At 43.9% G+C, this 23,117-nt stretch overlaps 1 protein-coding gene across 4 annotated transcripts in view; it reads left to right on the top strand.

Annotated features, from left to right (window-relative positions):
• LOC117351648 (electrogenic sodium bicarbonate cotransporter 1-like) overlaps nucleotides 1-14,233 on the top strand; it is an 84,701-nt gene extending 70,468 nt beyond the window's left edge. For 3 of the 4 annotated variants that reach the window (XM_033927234.1, XM_033927233.1, XM_033927231.1), the window contains 3 exons: nucleotides 3,714-3,863; nucleotides 8,845-8,932; nucleotides 12,587-14,233. In XM_033927234.1, the coding sequence (XP_033783125.1) occupies nucleotides 3,714-3,863; nucleotides 8,845-8,898 (204 nt within the window). In that variant the 3' untranslated portion in view covers nucleotides 8,899-8,932; nucleotides 12,587-14,233. The remainder of the gene's footprint in view (nucleotides 1-3,713; nucleotides 3,864-8,844; nucleotides 8,933-12,586) is intronic. The other variant, XM_033927232.1, reaches the window with a different exon arrangement.
• Nucleotides 14,234-23,117: the final 8,884 nt, after the last annotated feature.

The raw sequence follows: 23,117 nt of genomic DNA, 5'->3' as shown, positions 1-23,117 counted from the left end.
GCGACCAAAGACTGACCAGCTATTCAAATGGCCCTGTCAGTGGCGTAGCGAGGGTGGGAGGCGCCCGAAGTGGTGGCTGTCTGCCCCCTTTTACTATGCTACTGGGCCCTATTTGGCTGCTAAATTAGCCAGCTAGCACATTAAATTTCACAGCTAGCCAACTAGCCACTATCCGCTCATATTCAGTGGCCATCTCACACTGAATATTGGCAATCTGGCTTGGCACTATTTAATTAGCCAGGCTAGGGTTGCCAGATTTCCCTCTAGACCCCGCCTTGTTGCACTTTAACCTCGCCCCCAGTCCCGCCCTATCCGCCCCCCCCTCCCCGTAGCCTGCTCTTGTCGGGCAGGAAGTCCGCACATGCGTGGCTGCCATGCCATGATGTCATTCGCATCGCGTGGCATCCACGCATGCATGGACTTCCTCCCTGCCCTACGCGATTTCAGGAGGCTTTTCAAAACTCGGACAAAGTGCCGGGTTTTGAAAAGCCGTCTGAACCCCCAGACATGTCCTCAAAAGGAGGACATCCAGACGTCCGGGAACCCTAAGCCAGGCGCTGTTTCTAGCCAGGTAAATAACACTGAATATTGGGCAGAGTCTGAGCAGGGGCTTCCATACATTCCTTCAAGTCCTTGGTGAAACTGCTTGGTAAAATCTTATCCTTTGTTTAGCACCTTCCTGCACATGATTCTTACTTGGTTGGCTCTAAGAGTCACGAAGGGAATGGAAGTGGTTTAGAAACGTTATAGGCTCGCTGGAACACCAAATTTAGGGAACCGTTTGCTCTGCAGGTCACAGTACAAAGAACCAACTGAGTGCACAAAATCACACGGAAGGTCGGTTTTGAAGATTTATTTTAAAAAGTCACCTGCATGAGCTCACCCCCACCCCCACTGCTGTAGCTTTAAATTGGCACAGGGAGAGAAGGAGCTTTGTATCCAGCTCGTCCCTGAAAGAAAATGCAAATGACGTCTTTCCACCCTTTCTGGGACAATTTTTGGTGATGCGCTGGAGAATTATAAGGCTGATCTTGTTGTAGAACTGCATAATGTAGAACAGTTTGGCCTCACATCAGCGCAGGGAGACGTGGACAACAGCCTCACTGTAGTATTATCTCTGGCATCTCTGTAGAGCCTGAAGAAGAACTGGGTGCTAGTTTTAGCTGCAAACACAATGATGCTCTCATCTTTTGTGAGAAGGTGTTTTTATTCACCCAGAAATGGCTGTGAATTTGCTTCTTAATGACAAGTCTTAGATATGGTGCTCGAGGGGGGCATGCCTGTTCTGCACGAGAGTACGCAGCTTCAAAGTAGGGTTACCAGAAGTCCAGATTTCTCCGCCTTTTGAGGACATGTCCAGGGGGTCCGGACGGCTTTTCCAAAACCCAGCACTTTGTCCGAGTTTTGAAAAGCTTTCCTTCGTGCAGGAGCGGATACGATACGATGACGTCATGTGCTGTCCAACAAGAACAGGCAGTGGGGGGGGGGGGGGCGGGATCAGGGGCGTGACAGGGTGGAACCGGAGCGTGACAGGGCGGGGATGGGTGGGACTGGGCGGACCTGGGGGGCGGGTCTAGGGGGTCCGAATTTTCCAGACAGAAAATCTAGTAACCCTATTCAAGAGGAGCATACACATAGGCAGGGCATATCCCATCAGATAAGCGCATCATGTGGCATGTTAAAGCACACCTACTTATGTCTGTCATGGACTTGGCTTAAACAGGCGGACCCAGCGGCGTAGTAAGGGAGGGTGGGGGGGAGGCGGTCTGCCCCAGGCGCCTGCCCACCTCTCCACCCTCCCACCCCCCACCACCACTACGTCGCACGCACGCCGCCTCCCTTCCCCGTACCTCTTTAATGTTTGCGGCATGAGCAGCCACCCCAACCTGCTCGTACCAGCATCGGCTCTTCCTCTTACGTCGCTTCCTGGACCCGCCCCTAGGACGTGATGTCAGAGGAAGAGCTGATGCTGGCGCCAACATCAGGTTGGGGTGGCTGCTTGCGCCGCGAACGTTAAAGAGGTGCAGGGGAAGGGCCGCACGCTCAGGGCAGGAGGGAGGGGGGCGCCACTAGGCATACCACTGTGGATTTGCTCTAGTATTCTAGAATGGAATCAAGGCGCTCTGATTCTATTATAGAATTAGCACTCCTTGCTCTGCATCGGGGTACCCAAAAGGAGGCACCACCTTATAAAGCTTTCCCTTTGGTCATTAACTTTATAAACGGACCTTGTGGAACGAACACTAGAGTCATCAATCTGAACTTTTGTGGGTAGGAGTTCCTCTGAAATAGATAGCCATCTACCTGGGTGAAACCGTGATCCTTATGGGGAGTCTAATCAGCCCTGAACAGTGTGTGATCTCCTTTGGAGATCAACTGCACCAGTGGTTCGCAACCTAGGGGCTGAGGAAGTGAACAGCCCTATGTTTCAATGCTATGGCGTACTCAACATTTTCCCTTGCAAGCTTACTCCCCCATGCAGAAAGACTTCTAGCACAGGCAAACGTCAGCTTAAACCAGTCTTTCTCAAGTTGGTCCTGGAGTACCCCCTTGCCAGTCAGGTTGTCAGGATATCCACAATGAATATGAATGGAAAAGATTTGCATACAATGGAGGCAATGTATACAAACCAATCTCATGCTTAGTCATTGTGGATATCCAGAAAACCTGTCAAGGGGGTACTCCAGGACTGACTTGAGAAACACTGGCTTAAACCAGTGTGCTGTAAGACAGTGGTTCCCAACCCTGTCCCGGAGGACCACCAGCCAGTCAGGTTTTCAGGATAGCTCTAATGAATATGCAAGCGATTTGCATATAATGGAGGTGAGAGGCATGCAAATCTGCTTCATGCATATTCATTAGGGATATCCCGAAAACCTGACTGGCTGGTGGTCCTCTAGGACAGAATTGTGAACCACTGGTGTACTGGACATGCAAACACCTGCACAATGCTTGAATAACAAATCTAGTCTAATCTAAATCTTAGATTTATATACTGGATCATCCCCTAGAGTTATGAGCTCGATTCGGTTTACACATAGAGTAGAACCTGTTCCATGCGTAAAGCATGTTTTACAAGTGCTCCGGATGATCTGGGACAGCCTGCCACAGGGAACGACCGACAAGAACTTCCCAAAGTGACTGAAGATCTGTGTCAAACCTGCGGGTGGACACTTTGCGCATTCATAACGACTGTAAAATTCTGACATATTGTTCTCGCCCAGAAGCCGGATAAGCGACATTATCAGATTTTTATGAAAACTTGAAAAACTTATGCTGTGTCATTTGAACAATGTTATTTTACTGTGATTTAGCGCAAACATTTTTAACGCACAAAAATCGCTAGGTAGTAAGGTAATGTCAGTAACACCAATATAGCTTAAGATAATTAAATGTTGTTAAATAGTAACATGCAAGTATGATGAATAAATAAGGACATACAAGAAAACTGCAAAAACCTAGAGGGTTACCTCTTCTTTTTGCCTCGCCCTGTACATCTCTCCTTTGTATTTTCAATAGGCTCATGTACATTTTCTCAAAAATATGGTATGTATTACATAGCAGGTGCAAATGTCTAGGTATAGCGTGTGCTCATACTTTCCCTTTTTAAATTGGTGCAGTGTAAGCACATACATCCTACACAGGTTAGACAGCCTTCTACAAAAATGATCTTGCTAATAATAATGTTTTGATTTGTTGTTTGTGTGGTGCAGCTGCTGGCACTTGTTGGGATACGGAAAATACTAGAATGCATTTTCTCTCTCCATGATCTGAGCTGGCTGGATGATATCTTGCCAGAAAAAGAGAAGGAAGAAGAGGATCAGCAGAAAAAAGAAGACGTGGATACGAGCGACAGCGAGGACGTAAGCAAATCATTTCCTCTCAGTTTTTTTTGTGGTTTTTTTTTTTTTTTGTAAATCTTTATTGACATTTCAAACTTTTATAATGTATACAATTGAAGAATCAGAAAAACTGTATGAAAATACATTGCTATCATCACAATTATTACATTAAACAATTTTTTATCCCCTTCTTATCCTAGTTATAAACAATAATATTATATATTATGCTATCAATATAATAAAAAAATTTAATTTTAGTCTTCCAAATAAATATTCCACCCCCCCACCCTCCCTGGATGTTTAAAGGGATCTAATGAAAAAAAAGGAGAATCATAAATTCCTCTCAGTTTTAATGTAGTTCTTGGGATGGGATCTTCATTGAAATATCAGGAAGAACATCAGAGTATTCACGTATTTGATGAGAAAAGCGCAGCAGTAATAGCAGCTTTCAGATAATATTTATCTCTATATATGAAAGGACAGTAAAGTTAGTGCTTCTGATTATAGGTTTTAAACAGTGACCTATGAAATACTATGGGCAGTATATTCCGCAGTCAAAAGTAGAACATTGATAGACCATTCGCGATAATATATATAATTCAATGTCATTTATCTTCTTTAATTTCCGTACTACATTCTATCAGGGCTTCAGACATGCCACTTGGTCACCACACACTTTTCATGGCTGCCAAATATTTCTTTATGGCTATGGCTTCTTCACTAGCCCCACACTTTATTCTTATTTTCTTCATGTTTTTTGTATTTTTTTTAATCAAACTTTAAAGTGCTATATGCAAACGACAATAACTTAATACTTATATTAAAAACTTATCTTAATTTTTATCTTTGCTTTTTTTTTTTATCTCATCGGGAAGGGACCTGTCACATCGACATGTTTCGCCGTTAGGGGACTTTTCTTGAAGCAGCCTAACGGCCCTGATAGAATGTAGTAAGGAAATTAAAGAAGATAAATGACATTGAATTATATATGTTAATACTATGGGCAGTGGCATAGTAGGGAGGGCGGAGGGACACCGGCACCTCTCCTCTTCCCCTTCCAATAATGGGATAGGTCTCTTAAATGCCCCCCCCCTACCAAGAACCTCATATTCTATATATGGGGCTCAAAATTGTGCACATAAATTTGAAGGTGTGCCCAATTTAGATGTGCAATTGAATTAAACAGTGAACCAGTTAGTACTAATAACTGGACACCAACAATCAACTATTGGCATTAATTGACATCAATTAGAATTTACACGTGCATTTTTTGTAGTCGGCATTCTATAAAAATGCGCATGCACATTTTTCTGTGTGGATGCAAAAAGGAGTGGGGGCATGGGTGAGTGTTTCCCCGCTTTTGTTAAAACTTCATTGGCTCCCAGGAATCTCTAGGGCAGGGGTACGGAACGCCGGTCCTCGAGAGCCGTATTCTAGTCGGGTTTTCAGGATTTCCCCAGTGAATAAGCATTGAAAGCAGTGCATGCAACTAGATCTCATTCATATTCATTGGGGAAATCCTGAAAACCTGACTGGAATACGGCTCTCATGGACCGGAGTTCCCTACCCCTGCTCTAAGGTTTACTTGAAATGTGCCTGCCTAACATTTAAGATCTGGCACGGCACTCTTCCCCCTTTAATTCCTCTATCCTGGAACTCTGTGAGAATTATCTTTCCCCTCGTTAAAAGGCGTTATCTATATTGGAAAATTAGGGAAATCTCTCTACTTTAAAATTACTGAGCTTTGGAACAACTTTCCTGTCCAGCTGCGTAATTTGGGCTCTTTCCAATTATTTTGAAAACATCTGAAAACGTGGCTATTTTCAAAAATGTAAATTCCGCTGCTCTCTATATAACCACTGATTCTTATTATATTTTCCTTTTTTAAAATCTTGTAAACTGTATCGAGCTCTATCCTTATAGAGAAGATGTGGTATATAAGCTTAAAGTTTAGTTTAGTTTAGTCAGGGGTGTTCCTAGAATTTGCATGCAGTTTTATAGAATAAAGCAGATCTGCACCTAATTTAAACATGAGGATTTAATACCAGGTTCAATTGGTGTAAATCCTTGCACTCAAAACTGGATGCTGATACCAGTTCTAAGGGTCTGATTCTATAGCCTAAAGTTCTCCCGTTATCTTGTCCCCATGGAGCTTTTGAAGATGTATTTGAAGGGAATTTTACAATATAATCAGGTTGATATTTTTCAGCCAGATAATCTTTATTATATTCCTAGAAGCTCCAGGGAAGCAGGTGAGGAGGGAGAAATGGAGAAGTTGGTCTCCCCGGATAGCCTTGACATTTCACAATTTTTTGAATCAACAAAAGATATAATTGCCAGGCATGCTACCTTATTGGTATTATTTAAAACACAATAGGAGAAGCAGGCCATCTTAAAATTGTATTTTGAGAAAAAACAGGCATTGTTTTGCGGTCAAAAAGTAAATGTGTTTCCAGTCATCTCCAGGCAAACCCGGTTCAAAGACAACGGCGCGAAAGACAAAAGCGCGTGCCGACAATTGAGCGCAGCGCACGCCGCCGCGCCGCTCTAAATTACAGTTTTTAGGGGCTCCGACGGGGGGTTTTGTTGGGGAACCCCCCCAGTTTACTTAATAGACATCGCGCCGGCATTATGGGGGGTTTGGGGGGTTGTAACCCTCCACATTTTATTGTAAACTGAACTTTTTCCCTAAAAACAGGGAAAAAGTGAAGTTTTCAGTAAAATGTGGGGGGTTACAACCCCCCACAACGCGGCGCGATGTCTATTAAGTAAAGTGGGGGGGGTTCCCCCCCACGCCCCCCCCGTCGGAGCACTAAAAACAGTAATTTAGAGCGGTGCGGCGGCGCGCGCTGCGCTCAATTGTCTGGGCGCGCCTTTGTCCCGGCGCGCTTTTGACCTGACACCGACAAACCCAGTTTAGAAGAAAGTTGTTCCTACAGCTTAAGCCTAAGGTTCTGGCAGTGGGAACAACTTTCTTTCTTAAATTTCCATGTAAATGTTTGATTACCTATGCAAGTGATAAATATGTGTTTATGGATCCTATTCAGCTAGAAGATGTCCTAAAAGATAAACCTCTTTGGAAAGTTTATTGAATGTTTTATTTATTTTTTGGATGGGGGTTGAGGATAAACTGTGACACTGGAAAGAAAAATGGGCATCTTTAGCCTGTTCCTCATGTGGAAAAAAAAATCTTTCATTTGTAATTGCTTTCTGCTAAACGTATCAGACGACTCCAATAATGTGGACTTTATCTTTGAAAGGAAAAAAAAAAGGATTTATTTTCTTGTTTCCTTTTATTGGTTTATTTGACTGTTTCATTTTCTTGTATTTTTATTACTATGGTATGTAACAAATATTAAATAAAGTATTTTAAAAAAGAATACCTAAAGTTAAGTGCCTCTTAGGTGCCTAACTTACCCCCCCCTCCCCTTTTCACGAAGTCGCATTAGGCTTTTTTTATTGCCAGCTGCGGCGGTATTAACTCTAACGCTCATAGAATTCCTATGCTCGTTGGCGCTAATATCGCCGCAGCTGGTGATGAAAAGGCCTAAGGTGGCTTCATAAAAGGGGGGCGGGGTAATTGGCAAAATTCCCTTAATAGGCTCAATAATTGGGGAAAAAAAATTAATTGCACTAGGCGCTTATCCGATTCTATAGAAGATAGGTAGCTATCGTGTGGCGCTTAGATAGCACCTAAGTTGGCGTTTTGATGGGCGGAGCATGACTTAGGCGCTGCTGAGCACAATTTGCCCAAACCTTAGGCACCTGAAATGTAGGCTTTTAAAACCCTCGCCTACATCTCAGGTGCCTGTTTTAAATGGCATCGGTGATTGACATGCGGCTGGCATCTATTTTTTAGGCGCTGGCCGATTTAGGCCCTAAGTAGTAGTTTATAAATGATGCCCAACTCGAAGTGCCATTTACAGGACAGCGTTTAGCGCTCAGTTACTTGATATACTGTCTATCATACAATAACTAACCCCCTCTTTTACTAAGACACGCTAGCTGATTTAGCGTGCATTAAACGCTAACGCATCCATAGAATATAATGGACGCGTTAGCGTTTAGCGTGAGCTAAATCAGCTAGCGCGCCTTAGTAAAAGGACCCCTAAATTAGAGAATGACACGGGGAAAAATTCTGACCCCGTCACTGCCCCGTTCCCGGACCACCATCCTCTTCACCACCCCGTCCCCGCCGTCCCCTTCACCGCCCCATCCCCGTCTCTGCCGACCCCTTCACCGTCCCCGCTATCCCTTTCACTGCCCCAGCCCCGTCTTCAGCGTCTTCTCCTCTCCATCCTCCCACCCCCAACACCCTTCACACAGGCCAGCAGCTCCCTCCTGCCGGCCAGCCATGGATTTCCCTCCCTCCCTCCCTCCCTTTCCCTTCCCTTCTTGAAACTGGCAATTTCTATAAGGCTATGCGCTGTATTAAAGCCGGAGCCTTGAAGTCGCGTCGGGTTGCCTGCTAGAAAAGTCTCTGATGCAACCGGAAACAGGAAGTTGCGTCGGAGACTTTCCCAACAGGCAACGCGATGCAACTTCAAGGCTCCGTCTGTAATACAGCACATAGCCTTATAGAAATCGCCAGTTTCAACAAGAGAAGGTAAGGGAAAAGGAGGGAGGGAGGGAGAGAGATGCATGGCCGACCGGCCGGTGGGAGAGAGGGGGCTGCCGGATCAAACTCTCTTCACCACGTGTTCATGCTCATTCACCGCGCGTGCTAACCACCGCGCGTGCTCCACGGGGCGGTGAATGGCCTTGTCCCCGATCTCGCGGTGATCTATTTTTTTTGGTCACCGTTTTGGCGGGTTACCCGCGGCTAGCCGTGGGTAACAACCACCGTGTCGTTCTCTACCCTAAATGTCTAAGCCAGCATTAAAAAAAAAAAGCTAAATATTAATGTTTGTTTCTAAGACTTTCCCAAAGAAAAATGGGAAGTTCTGAATATATATTTTACACATGTACCTAATAGTCATCTTTTCCTTTTCTTTTCTTCTAGTCAGAACTAATGTATCAAGAAAAGGGGCCAGAAATAAATATTTCAGTGAATTAGATACTTTTAGAAAAGCTGATGTAATGAGGAAGAGGTAAGCAATCATGCCTGAAATACCCCCAAATCTCACTAACAATAGTAATATATCAACTTCCTTCATTCGCCCGTCAACCCTTGTTGAAACAGAATCTGGACCATGTTGCAGAATTCAGAAGTATAAAAAAGTACTTTGATTTGGTTTCTTTTCGGATATTAGTACAATCCACTATTCTATCTACCCTAGATTATTGTAATATTGTTTACCTGGGGGTCAACCAAGAAAACACTTACTAGACTGTGTTTGGTACAGAATGCAGCAGTTTTCGGCTTGAGAAAGTTTGACCATGTGAGCCCTTTCTATTTGCAGCGTCATTGGCTTTCTTTTGAAGCCAGAGTTATTTTTAAAATTTGGTTGCATTTGTTTTAAAGCACTTTTTGGTTTATTACCAACATACCTATCTTCTCAACTTGAAATTATACATGTCAAATAAGAATACAAGAAATTCCGGTATGTTTATGTATCCTACCCCAAAAGCTTGCCGTTTTAAGAGCTTTTTGGAAAAGATAGTTGTTTTTCAAGCTGGAAAAATGAATTCTTGGATGAGCTCCTTGATTGCTCATTCACAATCTTATTATGTTTTTTAGAAAGTCGATGAAAACTTAACCTGTTTGAAAGATTTGTATGGTAATTTTATTGTTGTACTAGTGTTTTAGCCCGTTACATTCGTTACAGTAACGGGTGCTAGAATAGCCCCACCTATACCCTGACTCTGACCCCCACCCATGCCCCACCTCTATCATGCCCGAACCCTGCCTCCCACTGATCCCAGTCCCACCACCTCACCTTTCACCATTTCCTTTGTACCCTTTTGGCCCTCATAGATCCTCCATTGCATTTATCACCCGACAGGGTCTTTACTTACCCGAGGCAGCAGCAGCAGTCCTGACGTACCAACCTTTCCTCCCTCAGTGCCCCAAAGCAGCAGTGGTCCTACCATTTCCATCTCTCCCTTTCCCCCTTTCACACCCTCTACCATCTCTCTCTGACCCTGTTTCACTCCTTTTGCCATCTTTCCCTTTCCTGTCCCCCCCTCTGTCCTTCCCCAAGACCATCTCTCTCTCCTGCCCCCTCCATACTCCCTAAAGTCTATCTCTCCCTATCCCCTACCATCTCTCCTGGTCCCCTTAGTAGCCTCTCAGTCCTTCTCATCCATCTGTCTCTGTCTCTCTCTCCTTTCCTCACTTGAGTCCAACATCTCTCCCTTCTCCCACTCCCTCCTCCGAATCTGGGGGAAATCCACTGCTTTATTTTAAGCAGCATAAATTTGTTCTACTCTTTGGGACCTGTGGTCTGTCTCAATATGGTAGCTCTTATGCTTCTCTGGCTTACTTCCTTTTGTTCTCTAGTTACCTCTTGCCTCATCCCATCCCTGTACACCATGTCCTCCCTAACTCTCCTCTTCCCCTCCATCCCTGTGTACCGTCTCCTCCCTCTCTTTACCCCCCTATGGTCAGGTATCTTTATCCTTTTTCCCAGTCTGGCATCTCTCTCCCCTCTTTCTCTCCCCCCCCCTTTTTGTTCTGGCATCTCTGTCTTTCCCTTCCCCTCCCCCTGCCTTAGTCTTGAGCCTATTCCCCCTCCTTCCTTTCCCTGGTCTGACATCTCTCTATTCTCTCTCTCTCCCCCACCCCCACCCCCACCCCCTTTCCCATCCAGTAGTCTTAAAATCCCCTTTCCTTCCTCTTTCTCCCATGGTCTGGCATCTCTATCTGCCCCTTCCCTTTCTTCCCTAGCAGGTCTGGTCCTTTACTTTACTTTTCTCCCCATCCCTGAGGTCCAGCATCTCTTACCCTCACCATGCTATTCCTCCCCATCCCTCACTGCGTGATCCATCCCCATCCCTCACTGCTTGCTCACCGATCTCCTTGAGGTGCTGCTCTAACTCTTTGGTCGTAGGCAGCATGAGTGAAGTAAACACGCTGCCTCTGGTGACCTGGAAGCTTTCTCTCTGCTACTGTTTTCCGCCTATGTGGGGGCAGGAAGCAGTAGCAGAGAAAAAGCTTCTGGGTCACCGAAGGCAGTTTGGTTACTTCACTCATGCTGCCTATGGCCGAAGAGTTAAAGCAGCAGCACTGTGAGAACGGTGAGCAAGCACCGGATTTTGTGAGGGGGGTCGGCAGCAGGGGACTCCAGATAGGTGCGTTGGCCTTGCAGTGGGGTGGGTGGGCAGGGGACCTATAGCCGCCGGCAGCCTGCAGCCGCCGACAGCCGCGACGGCGAACACCTTCATCTCGCCAGTCCCACGCAGGAGCAGCGCCCGACCCTCCGCCAGGGCCTTCGGGAGAGTCCTCAGCAGCTCGGAACAGCAAACATGGCCGCGAGTGTAGGGCAGTTGTAGGCACGCATGCGCACTCCTTCCGGCCACCGACATATGGAACACGCGAGTAGAAGTGCGCATGCGCTGCTTAGGGTTTTATTATAGAGATTCTCTGTTTTTGTATTTTCACTGAAATGCAGCAGTTCTCTTGATGTGAACCGCCCAGAATTATTGGTTGGGCGGTATACAAAAAATAAAATTATTATTATTATATACATTTAACATTCCTCCCCCTTTTATAAAACTGTAGCGGAGGTTTGTAGTGCCGGCCGCGGCTGTAACAGTTCCTACGCTCATAGAATTCCTTTGAGCATTGGAGCTATTTACCGCAGCGGCCAGCGCTAAAAACCATGCTACGGTTTTGTAAAAGGGGGATTTAAATTTGGTTTTATCATTATTTTCTTTCCCCCCTTTCCAGCTGCCAAGCTTGGTAGGTAGTTCTGGCTGGAGATCTCTATCTTTCAGCAGCTGGGGCTTGGGGAAGAAACCTTTGGGCCTACCCACAACTGGCAGTCTGGCTATGCTACCAGCTTACACCGTATTTAATGTACATTCAGGTACAGTTTGCTGACCCTGAAGGGCTCACGATCTAATTTTGTACCTTAGGCAAAGAAGAGTTAAGGGACTTGCCCAAGATCACATGCAACTGCCGTGAGATTTCAGCCAGGCTTTCCTGGTTCCCAGCCCACTGCTCTAGACATTAGAATATTCTTCCACTCTAATATCTTGTTAGGTAAAGGGACTATCCTCCAATATAATATTTTAAAGTGGACTGTAAACTGATTGTAGACTCCAAATCTTTCTTGGTTACAAAAATAAATAATTTGGGGATGGGAATAGGAGTTAAAATGTCCAAGGCTTATGACAGCTGATTTACAAAGAATTATCTTTAGAAATTTTCCTTTCTCCATTGACAAAACTGTAGATCATAAATACAGTGGCAGCAATTGTCCCCAAGAGCAATGAAAAGCATGATTTTTGAATAATTGTTTTGTTGTTTATTTGACTAATTATTTATATACCACTTATATCCTAATGGTTTACATTAGGTACTTTATCATATTTGCCTATCTGTCCCGGTGGGCTCAAACTCTTATCTAGTGCACCTGGGGAAAAAAAAAAAAAAAAAATTAAATAACATACCCCTCCTTTTATCAAGTTGCACTGCTGAGAAGTGCAAACTAAATGCCAAACTGCCCATTCTATTCCTATGAATGGCTCAGCCTTTAGCTCATGATGCTCCGCAGCGCAGCTTGATTAAAAGCTGGGGGTACACAATTAGAAATATATTATGTAATATAAATATCCCTGTACTGTTCTGAATTAAACAGGTTTAAGTTTGGCTTAAGGAGCCTTATTCTACCTCTGTGGTGCTGTGTGCTGGTGAAGGTCATTTGCATTCGGGAGAAGAAAGCATTTCTGGTGTGGCTTGGCCAGTGGCTTCTGGGTAACAGCAGGAAGATGCTGAAGAAAAGTCCTGTAATTTTGTTTTCACGAATACATTTATTCCTGCAGAGGTCTTCACCCCCCCCCCTTGTGTTTTGGACCTCCACTTGGTGAATACCAACTGTTGTAAAACATGGATTCTGGAAATAGTCAAGGTTGACACAACAATGCTCAAGGTGAGCAGTAGGTGGAGCACTTAGATGACATCCCACTACCATCCTGCTTTGTGCTTCTGAACTGGACCAGAAGGGATTGTTCACCCCATACTAATTATTCATCTCCAGGAGGTCTCTGCTCTGAATAGATTTACCATACTCCTGCCTTATGCAGTACATTAAGACCTCCTTTTTACTGTCTAGCTCACATTATAACCAGACAGCGTGAAGTAATTTTTCTGGGTAAATAATGCTGTGTCCTGAATCACCTTGCAGCGTCTCTGGACATCCTACAAACTGAAGCTAAACGTCATTTGGACTTTTTGCTGCCCACTTTGCTCATGTTAAAAACAAACTTTAGATATGCCTCACTTCTAGTTCCTGAACTTCAGCGTGGGCTTGATGAGCCTGCTGTTCATTATCTTGACCGCAAAGATTTAATTCTGCTGCAGTTATGCTTCATTAGGTTGAAGAAAATGAAATGAAGATGAAATACAAAGAACTTCTTTTCAAAACAATGAAGATAATAAAGCTGCCATCAGATCAAACTGCACCAGCTTTATCTAGCAGTGATTCTGTTTTCAGAAGGTTGATGGCAGTGACAGAAGTGATGTTGCTGTTGGAGTGGACCTAATTCTAAATGACAGATATCACGAAGTAATCAGTGTATCACAGTTTCCTCATATCAAGGCTCTGATTTTTGGAAGTATAACAGATTTGCCTTCAAGTGCCTTTCAGATGGGTGGACAAATGGCTCTAAGAAGATGCAGAATGACACACAAACACGTTGAAATGCATTTGTTCCTTCACTGTAATCAGTGTAATGGGAATTTTTAGTTAAAGCATTAGCGGGTGTTATACTTCAAAAATAGTGCCTTGATATGAGGAAGCTACCATTGGATCTATTTCTAACTGGTCCTTCAAATCTAGAACCCCATGATCAACAAGTTTTTATTTTTTTGCTGGTATTAATATCAAAAGAAGGCTCTGCCTGGTGTTGCCATACTGAGGACTGCTGAATATAGATAATGTTTGATTTCTGCACTGCTTACATATTATTTTCATGTTTTTGTTCCTTATTTGATTCAAATATCTCTCTAACGCTGGGTTTTACTAAACGGTGGTAGAGGTTTCTGTTGCAGGCCAATGAGTCAAATGAGCATCAGAGCATTTACCTCACCGGCCCTTGGCAGAAACCTTTACTGACATTTAGTAAAAGGGGCCCTGATTGTATTGGATCCTTATATTTGAGGACTTGAGTGTGAGGGTGAGTAGACAATGGCAGAATTTTTTTTGTATCCCTGAGTATGTACCTTGTTATGAATGATATTCTTTTATATCAATTGAATGGCGTTCTTTTTATGTATTTTTTTTTTTTTTTTTTTTAAATAATTGTTGTAAACCACTCTGTTCCTTTGTTGGTGTAAGCCAGGCTTGTCAAAATTCCTCCTCGAAGGCCGGAATCCAGTCGGGTTTTCAGGATTTCCCCAATGAATACGCCTGAGATCTATTAAAATGCACTGCTTTCATTGTATGCTAATAGATCTCATGCATATTCATTGGGGAAATCCTGAAAACCCGACTGGATTGCGGCCCTCGAGGAGGGACTTTGACATCCCTGGTGTAAGCGGTATAGTTAGTCTAATAAATAATAACAATAATGTTTTCTTTGATAATGGATGAATTTCCAATTGCTAAAAATAATTTAATGTAACTTCAAAACAACTGTTTATATCCAAGAATTAAAAAGTAACTAAAAGTAACATATTACCTTCACGGTAAACTTGTTACTTGTTACCCCCCCTTCCCCCTCTTAGTGCAGTTTTTAGCGCCGGCTGCAGCGACAACAGCTCCTATGCTCATAGGAATTCTATGAACGTCAGAGCTGTTACCACCCCGGCCTGCGCTAAAAACTGCGCTACGCTTTTGTAAAAAGGGGGGGGGGGGGTTAATATATTACTTTTTCCTTACAGTAACTTGTAACACTATAATATTTTTACAAAGTAACTTGCCCACCTCTGCATATTCTGTTGACGTACTGCTCTCCCCGTCACTCCACTTCCATATGTACTATTACTACCAATGAGCTGGCTTGCTTTTATTCTGATAAAATCACATTGCAATCAGCACTCATTTTCCTACCTTCGGGAATACCGACACTATTGCTGTTCACATCAACTGATCCTCTTGCTGCGGCTCCCTTATGTAATACTTTTTCAGCTTTTAATCTTCTATCCATTTGGGCTATAATTCAGATGATGAAAGCCACTATGGTCTACTACAATCCTGGGGGGAACCCCAGACAATCAGATTTTCAGGATACCTCCAATGAATATTCATGAGATAGATTTGTATACCAAGAAGGCAGTGCATGCAAATCTAACTCATGAAAATTCATTGGGGGTATCCTGAAAACCTGACTGGCTGGGGCTCCCCCAGGACAGGCGTGGAATCACTAGCCTACTATGAGCCTCTTCTGTTGTTGTTCTTTTTTTTAATATATAAAACGATTTGACACCATGCTCTCTCCTCTTTTACAATGTATGATTTCACCCATCCTGGAACAGGGCATTGTTCCATCTTTATGGAAGTCTGGTCGCATCTGCCCTTGACTTAGGTGATAGTTAAATATCATTTTTGGCCTATTGCTAATCTGCCTTTTATTTCCAAAATAGCAGAAAGTATATTGTGGACAAACTTACAGCGCTGAATTTGCTTTTATTAGCATCACCCTATGGACCAGGAAAGACAGGCAAAATTATCATTAGATCTCTTTGCAGGATATTTGATTTTGTAGAGCCATAATATGCCCCTGCTTAGATTACAATAAATTTATATAGTTACCTGGAAGACTATGCTTTCAGATCTCCATACTCTGACATGTGGAGTGCCTCAGGGCTCAATTTTGGTCTCTACTGTTTAACATCTTCATGGCCCATGGTCCTGAAACCTTTCTCATTCAAACCCTTAATCTAACACCATATATCAATGCAGATAACAAAGATATCTTAACCGTTTTGGATAGTACTTCCCTTCAAGAGATTTTGCTTTTTTAACAGTCAACTAGACAAGATTCAAGACAAAGTTAGACAAGTTCCTGCTGAACCGGAACGTATGCAGGTAGGGCTAGTCTCAGTTAGGGCGCTGGTCTTTGACCAGAGGACCGCCGCGTGAGCAGACTGCTAGGCACGATGGACCCCTGGTCTGATCCAGCAGCGGCAATTCTTATGTTCTTATGGCTGAGGGACCATACACAAACTCAATCTGCAAAAATCTACAGGACTTTTTTTTTTTTTTTTAATCTCAGAAAGGTCTCACTCATCTTGGTTCAGTCATCCATAAAGATAGACCAATCTCTATCCTATCAATCACATATTTCAAATATTGTAAAACGTTTCTTGAAACTTTGCATGATTTCTTCAATAAGGAGTGTGCGCACCGAGAATTTTGTTTGTATTCTAATTCATTCTTTAGTTATTAGTCACTTACCCCCTTTTACTAAGGTGCGTTAGCATTTAGCGTATGCTAAATCGGCTAGCACGCTTTCGTTAAAGATTCCCTTAGATTATTGCTATGCCCTGCTAATTTTTTTAAGCAGTAAAGAAATTGAATGTCTACGATTTACCATAATATAGCAAAGTTCTGGAAGGTTCTAGTAAATATAACCACATTACCCCTTTAATCCATGAAGAGCATTGGTTATCAGTAACACACAGGATTACATTCAAAATCCTTCCATTTGTGATAAAATTAATTACTTGCATCTGCCTTTATTTCTTTCCAGATTTTTAATCCCATATACATCTCAGGTCATTACAACACAACTGCCTCAATATCTTCCCTCAGGAGAACTTTTTTTTTTTAATGTTATAGTCCAACTTTATAGAATGCCTTTATTCACATTTGGAGCACTCTTATCAGACATTTTTATTTCATGATACATATGGCTTTTGAATGTCTAGATTGCTGTCATTGGCTGGGGGGCTGGAGGAGAGTATGGACCTTTTACAATTTCTTTTTCCTTCTTAATTTAATATTTTAATATTTTATATTAAACTGTTCAGAACGCATACTATGTGCTGATATACCACTGTTAATAAACTTGAAATGTATTGAACAAATGAAATGAGCCCAAAACATTTGGAAAAAGCCCAAACAGAACTGAAATTGCTGCCCTGACACATCCCTAGTCAAGAGACTCCTAATCCTATCATGTAAGTCATATCCTCTGTGTAGCTGATGGACTTAAGGAAGATTCCAGGGTCTTGGCAAGTGTTGCATAGACTTCTATATGATGACATGACTGCTGAGAGTCCAACTTAGGGGTCCTTTTACTAAGGGATACTAACTGATTTATTGCACGCTAAATGCTAAGAATCCTATTATATACCTATGGGCTTCTTAGCATTTAGCACACCTTAGTAAAAAGACCCTTTTGAATCCAGCTGCTTAGGCAGGATTTATTTTTCCCTTTTAGTGTATTGAACCCTGCTAATTTAATCAGCACTCCTTGTGACCTTGAGTAATTTGGCTCACATTGATTTGGCTAGCTACTCATATTCTAGGCTGGCTGTGACAGTTAACGCACCAATTGTTATGGTTCTGCTAGCTGTCAGGATTGCCAAATAATGCAACTGAGCTTACTGATACCTCAAAAGAAGGCAGTAACTGCAGCTGCACAACTATATTGTGGCTGCTTTGCCCCTGAACCTCTTGCCCCTTTGGTCCTGTCCCTGGGTGGGGTGGGCACATGACTGTGCACCTGGGCCTACCTCTAGATACAGGGGTATACCAAGCCACCTGGCCCTATTTCTGTGTAGGCTGAAGGCACACCTAGTTACCTGTCTTTCTGTGTGTTTCATGTCAACACCTGCTCCGTGCTGCTCTTCAGCTTCTGCCCTGGGGTTACATAATGATTCCATGCTAAGCAGGAAGTAAAAAGCTGTACTAAAAGTTAACACACTTGTTGCAACAGAATGAAATTCTGTATGCAGGTCTTTAACATGCATTTACTATTACTACTACTACTACTACTACTAATTTCAATAGTGATACCAGATGTACATAGCATTGTACACATTGTACGCAAGTACTTTCTGTCCCTAATGGGCTCACAATCTTTGCTTTGCACCTGGAGCAGTGGAGGGTCAAGTGACTTGCCCAGGATCACAAGGAGCGGCAATGAGAATTGGACCCGATTCCCTAGGACAGGGGTGGGCAACTCCGGTCCTCGAGGGCCAGAATCCAGTTGGGTTTTCAGGATTTCCCCAATGAATATGCATTGAAAGCAGCGCATGCAATAGATCTCATGCATATTCATTGGGGAAATCCTGAAAACCCGACTGGATTCTGGCCCTTGAGGATCGGAGTTGCCCACTCCTGATCTAGGATCTCGGTCTGCTGCACTAACCGTTAAGCTACTCGTCCAGTCGCACAAACCATCAAAGCTTCAACTGAAGAAGTGGTTTGCACTTAAAATTGGTGCTTATACTGGGGCTAGTATTTACTACCAGCAAACAAAAAGTAGCCCATTTTCACTATGGTGTGTCTACAGCTGCAGAATTTCACCCGATGTTTTCCATTCAAACCAAAAGAAAGCTGTAACAAAAGGGAAACCTGCAGGTACTGAAACAAATCACTTTAAGCCTATTTATTGAGCACACACCATACATACCGGTATGCAGCGTTGTACACATAGGCTCTCTTTTACTCAGGTGCACTAAGCATTGCTAAATCAACACGTGCGCTAACTGCTAACGCGTCCATAGGATAAAATGCACGCGTTAGCATATAGCGTGTGATTAGCGCATGCTAAAAAGCATAGCGCACCTTAGTAAAAGAGGGGGATAGAGTCAGAGTCTATCATTTAGGCTGTTTATAGCATACATATAGCAGCTGGCCCAGTGACTATGATGTAGGCACGACTATTTACGCCAACTAAAACCGGGTGTAAATGCTCACGCCTAAATCCGGCATGGAGCGGGCGTATTCTGCAGCAGTGCACGCAATTTATAGGAATGCCCACGCCTTTCCCATGGCCACACCCCTTTTCAGATCTGTGCCTTAGAATTTGTGGGGGCCACTTTATAGAAAGTTGTGCGTGTAAACTCTAATTGGTGCCAATAACTGCTTCTTAGTGTCCAATTATCAGCGCCAATTGACTCATTAAACAATCAAGTCACACATGCAATTTGGCTAAATTTGCCCATATATAGGAATCTGGGGGTTAGGGGGTAAATTTTTTTAAGGAGCCACCTAGATTAGGCACCAAGAATGTGTTTGTATTTTAGCTGTTTACAGGCTTCAGGGGCAACTTTTACAATATCAAAATCTGCGCTTCTGTGCTCATTGTGTTAAGATCACCATCACCAGTGGAGAAAGCTTCAGCGAAAGCAAGACAAATGCTAGGTTGCATCAGAAGGAGCTTTCTCAGCCGAAAGCCTGAAGTCATACTGCCATTGTACAGATCCATGGTGAGACCCCACCTGGAGTGCTGTGTCCAGTTCTGGAGGCCGCATTATCGAAAAAATGGAAGGAGACTGGAATCGATCCAGAGAATGGCCACTAGGATGGTCTCGGGACTCAGGGATCTCCCTTATGAGGAACGTCTGACCAGACTACGCCTATATTCTCTCAAGGAGCGCAGAGAAAGAGGGGACATGATTGAAATATTTACGGGCCGCATCGAGGTGGAGGAAGACATCTTTTTTCTTAGGGGTCGCACGGCAACAAGAGGACATCCGCTAAAATTTAAAGGGGGAAGATTTCAAGGAGACACCAGGAAGTACTTCTTCACCGAAAGAGTGATTGATCGATGGAATGGCCTTCCATAAGTGGTAGAGGCCAGCGGTGTGCTCGACTTTAAAAAGTCGTTGGGACAGACAAGTGGGGTCGCTACAGAGTCATGCTTAAAGGACGGACTCATGGAGAGGAGGCTCTAGAGAGGGCATTTTAGCTGAGGGAGGGTTCTGGAGTGGGCAGACTTGTTGGGCCGCCGGCCCTTTTCTGCCGTCATATTCTATGTTTCTAACTCCCTCTTTTACTAAGGTGCGGCAGCCAATTTAGCGCACGCTAACTGCTAACACGTCCACAGACTATAATGGATGCGTTAGCATTTAGCGACCGCTAAATCATCTGCCGCATCTTAGTAAAAGGACCCCCAAGTGTTACCTACCCATTGTTCATAAATTTTATGAAACAAAACCCCCGTCTACATTAGAAATTATTAGTGCACAACGTAGGGTTGATGCAATTACATTAGCCTGAATGCATGAGTGAGTTGCGTCTCAGTTGAACATGGCACAAAATAGCAATGAAATTTCGAGTCTAAAACCTTTATTTAATGGGCATTTATTCTCGATCATTTAGTACTAGCATTTTTTACACAGGTAAAACCACCCTCTCAGCACCTCTGGGTCTATGTATTTTGTTTAAAAAAAAAAAAAATCTGGTATGTATATTTAAGGATTCTAAGGGCTCCTTTTACAAAGGTGCACTAGCGTTTTTAGCGCACGCACCGGATTAGCACGCGCTACCCGAAAAACTATCGCCTTTGTAAAAGGAGCCCTAAATGTTACTCATTGTACAATGGCTATAGAGTAACTTATTTCACAAGCTAAAAAATATACACTGGGTTTTATTAAACGGTGCTAGAAGTTTCTAGCACGGGCCAACATCTACCTCCACTGCCGTTTAGTAAAAGGAGCCCACCTACAATGTAAAAAACACATTCTTAGTTATAATCTTGCGGAAATATCCCTTAGTTTCAATCTGCCTCTTTAAATTAGTTTTATTTAAACTTTTTGTTGTGCAACAGTGATCCCCCAAACCTGTACTGGAGGTCCCCCTACCAGTTGGGTTTTCTGAATATCCACAATAACTATACAAGAGAGGAATCTGGATGTAACTGAGGCAATGCATGAAAATTTTTCTCAATACTCATTGCACTTATCCTGAAAACTTGACTGGTTGGGAACTCCCCAGAACAGGTTTGGGAAACTTTGATTTAGAAGCTTTCAATTTATTTTCACATTTAGAGACAAAGGTGTCAAACAAGGATTTTATATTTCATCCATGGCACTGTATACTGTGGGCCAGATTCTGTAAACAGTGCCTAAATCAGCAGTGTCTACAAAAATGGACACCAGCCGCGTCTCAACCACACTTAGGTGCCGTTAACAGAATCATGTCTAATGACGCCTAAGAAAAACTTAGATGCCTGCAACGTAGACCAGCATTTTACAGGCCTACTTTGCAAGCAACTAAAGCCCAAATTCACTAAGCAAACCAATCGTGCACCGATCAGTTTGCGAGCCCTTTGCGACCCGATTTCCCTCCTGCACTATTCACTAACCTGTGTAGCAATCCGATTCCAATCCGTGCATGCAAATGAGGGGAACTGCATGCAAAGTAGGCAGGGACGCAATTCCCGATCCTACTGGGCTGGCTGATCAACCCAAAAAGCAACTGCTGGGGACCAGTCGCAAACGGCTTTACGACTCTCCTGCTCCATTGCCGCTCTGCACTCTGCCCCAATCTTCAGGTTTTTTTTTCCTGCAAGCAACAATCCTGATCTTTCAGCCCTGCTTTCTCCCCCCATATCCTCTCTGCCGTCTTCCCTGCAGTGCGAGCCCGCAGGTTAAAGCGGGGCTGCACGCCGTAGATCGGGCTGCTCTGTGGCGTGCAACCCCGCTTTAAACCCGCGAGCTCACACTACAGGAAAGGCTGCAGAGATGAGGGCATGACCAGCTGACAGTCGATGAAAGGGAAGAGGCAGCTACCGCCAGGGTGGGGAGAGCAGGAGAATCGGGGCCTGTTCAAACTGCAAGCCTGCTGAGTCTGTGGGGAAAAATGCCGCCGTTCCTCACAGTGCAGTCCGTAGTTTTAAAGTGGGGCTGCACTGTGGGGAAGGGCGGTTATTTGGAGGGGGCTTGGATGTCTAAACTAAAAGAGCAGCTTTGTCTCCTCACCCCCCAGTGACAAAACCCTTCTTTAATACTGGCTATATATTGTATAAATTGACAGCTTAGAGCAGGAGAATCTAGGTGGCAAGAGCAGCTGGAAGGGGACAGCAGGAGAGTAGGCTACAAAAAACAAATAAACTAGCAATAAAAAAAAAAAACAGGACCCAAAATGCATGCGCAGACCATCTGCAGGGAAAGCAGATGGTCTGCACATGTATCAGGATCGCAAACTCGCGATCCGTGCGGTCAGAGGGGGGCGTTCCTCCGACCGCCTAATTTGAATTTGTTCATGTTCTGAAACAATCGGGCCTGGTGGAATCGGCCACGGGATCGCCCCCGGAAAAAAGTCTCTTTCTAGGTTGCCTTTCCCCAATAATATCCCCACGATGGGGGGGATATTATTGGGGGAAGGCAATCTAGAAAGAGACTTGGGGGTTATGGTGGATAAAACAATGAAACTGGCGGCACAATGCGCCACGGACTCGAAAAAAGCGAACAGAATTTTGGGCATTATCAAGAAAGGTATCGCTACCAGAAGCAAAGAGGTTATCCTCCCGCTGTATAGGGCGATGGTGCGACCACATCTGGAGTACTGCGTTCAATACTGGTCGCTGTACCTTAAGAAGGATATGGCGATACTGGAGAGGGTCCAGAGAAGAGCAACAAAAATGATAAAGGGCATGGAGAACCTTTCATATGCTGAGAGACTGGAGAAGCTGGGGCTCTTTTCCCTCGAAAAGCGGAGACTTAGAGGGGATATGATAGAAACTTACAAGATCATGAAAGGTATAGAGAAGGTAGAGAGGGATAGATTCTTCAGACTGGCGGGGGCAACAATAACTAGAGGGCATTCGGAAAAATTGAAGGGAGACAGATTCAGAACAAATGCCAGGAAGTTCTTCTTCACTCAAAGGGTGGTTGACACCTGTAATGTACTTCCAGAGGAGGTAGTAAAGCAGCATACGATTTTGGGTTTCAAAATGGGACTGGACAAATTTCGGAAGGAAAAGGGGATTGAAGGGTACAATTAGAGGGGTACTATACAGTACAAATGCTTTAGAGTAATAGATCACTTACAGGTCATCGACCTGGGGGCCGCCGCGGGAGCGGACTGCTGGACATGATGGACCTATGGTCTGACTCAGCGGAGGCGATGCTTATGTTCTTATGTTAGTGAATCTAGCCCTAAGTTGTTAAGTGAATCGCAGCTAAAAGGCCTAAGTTCCACTTCACCCCTAACCACATCCACTTAAGTGTAAGGTGCGGTTAGGCATCCGGCTGGAGATGGGTTAATGATG

The sequence above is a fragment of the Geotrypetes seraphini genome, chromosome 18 (genome assembly GCF_902459505.1).
Source record: "Geotrypetes seraphini chromosome 18, aGeoSer1.1, whole genome shotgun sequence".
NCBI classification, from domain to species: Eukaryota; Metazoa; Chordata; class Amphibia; order Gymnophiona; family Dermophiidae; genus Geotrypetes; species Geotrypetes seraphini.
The sequence above is the reverse complement of the archived record's forward strand: the minus strand, read 5'-3'. Positions and strand labels throughout refer to the sequence as shown.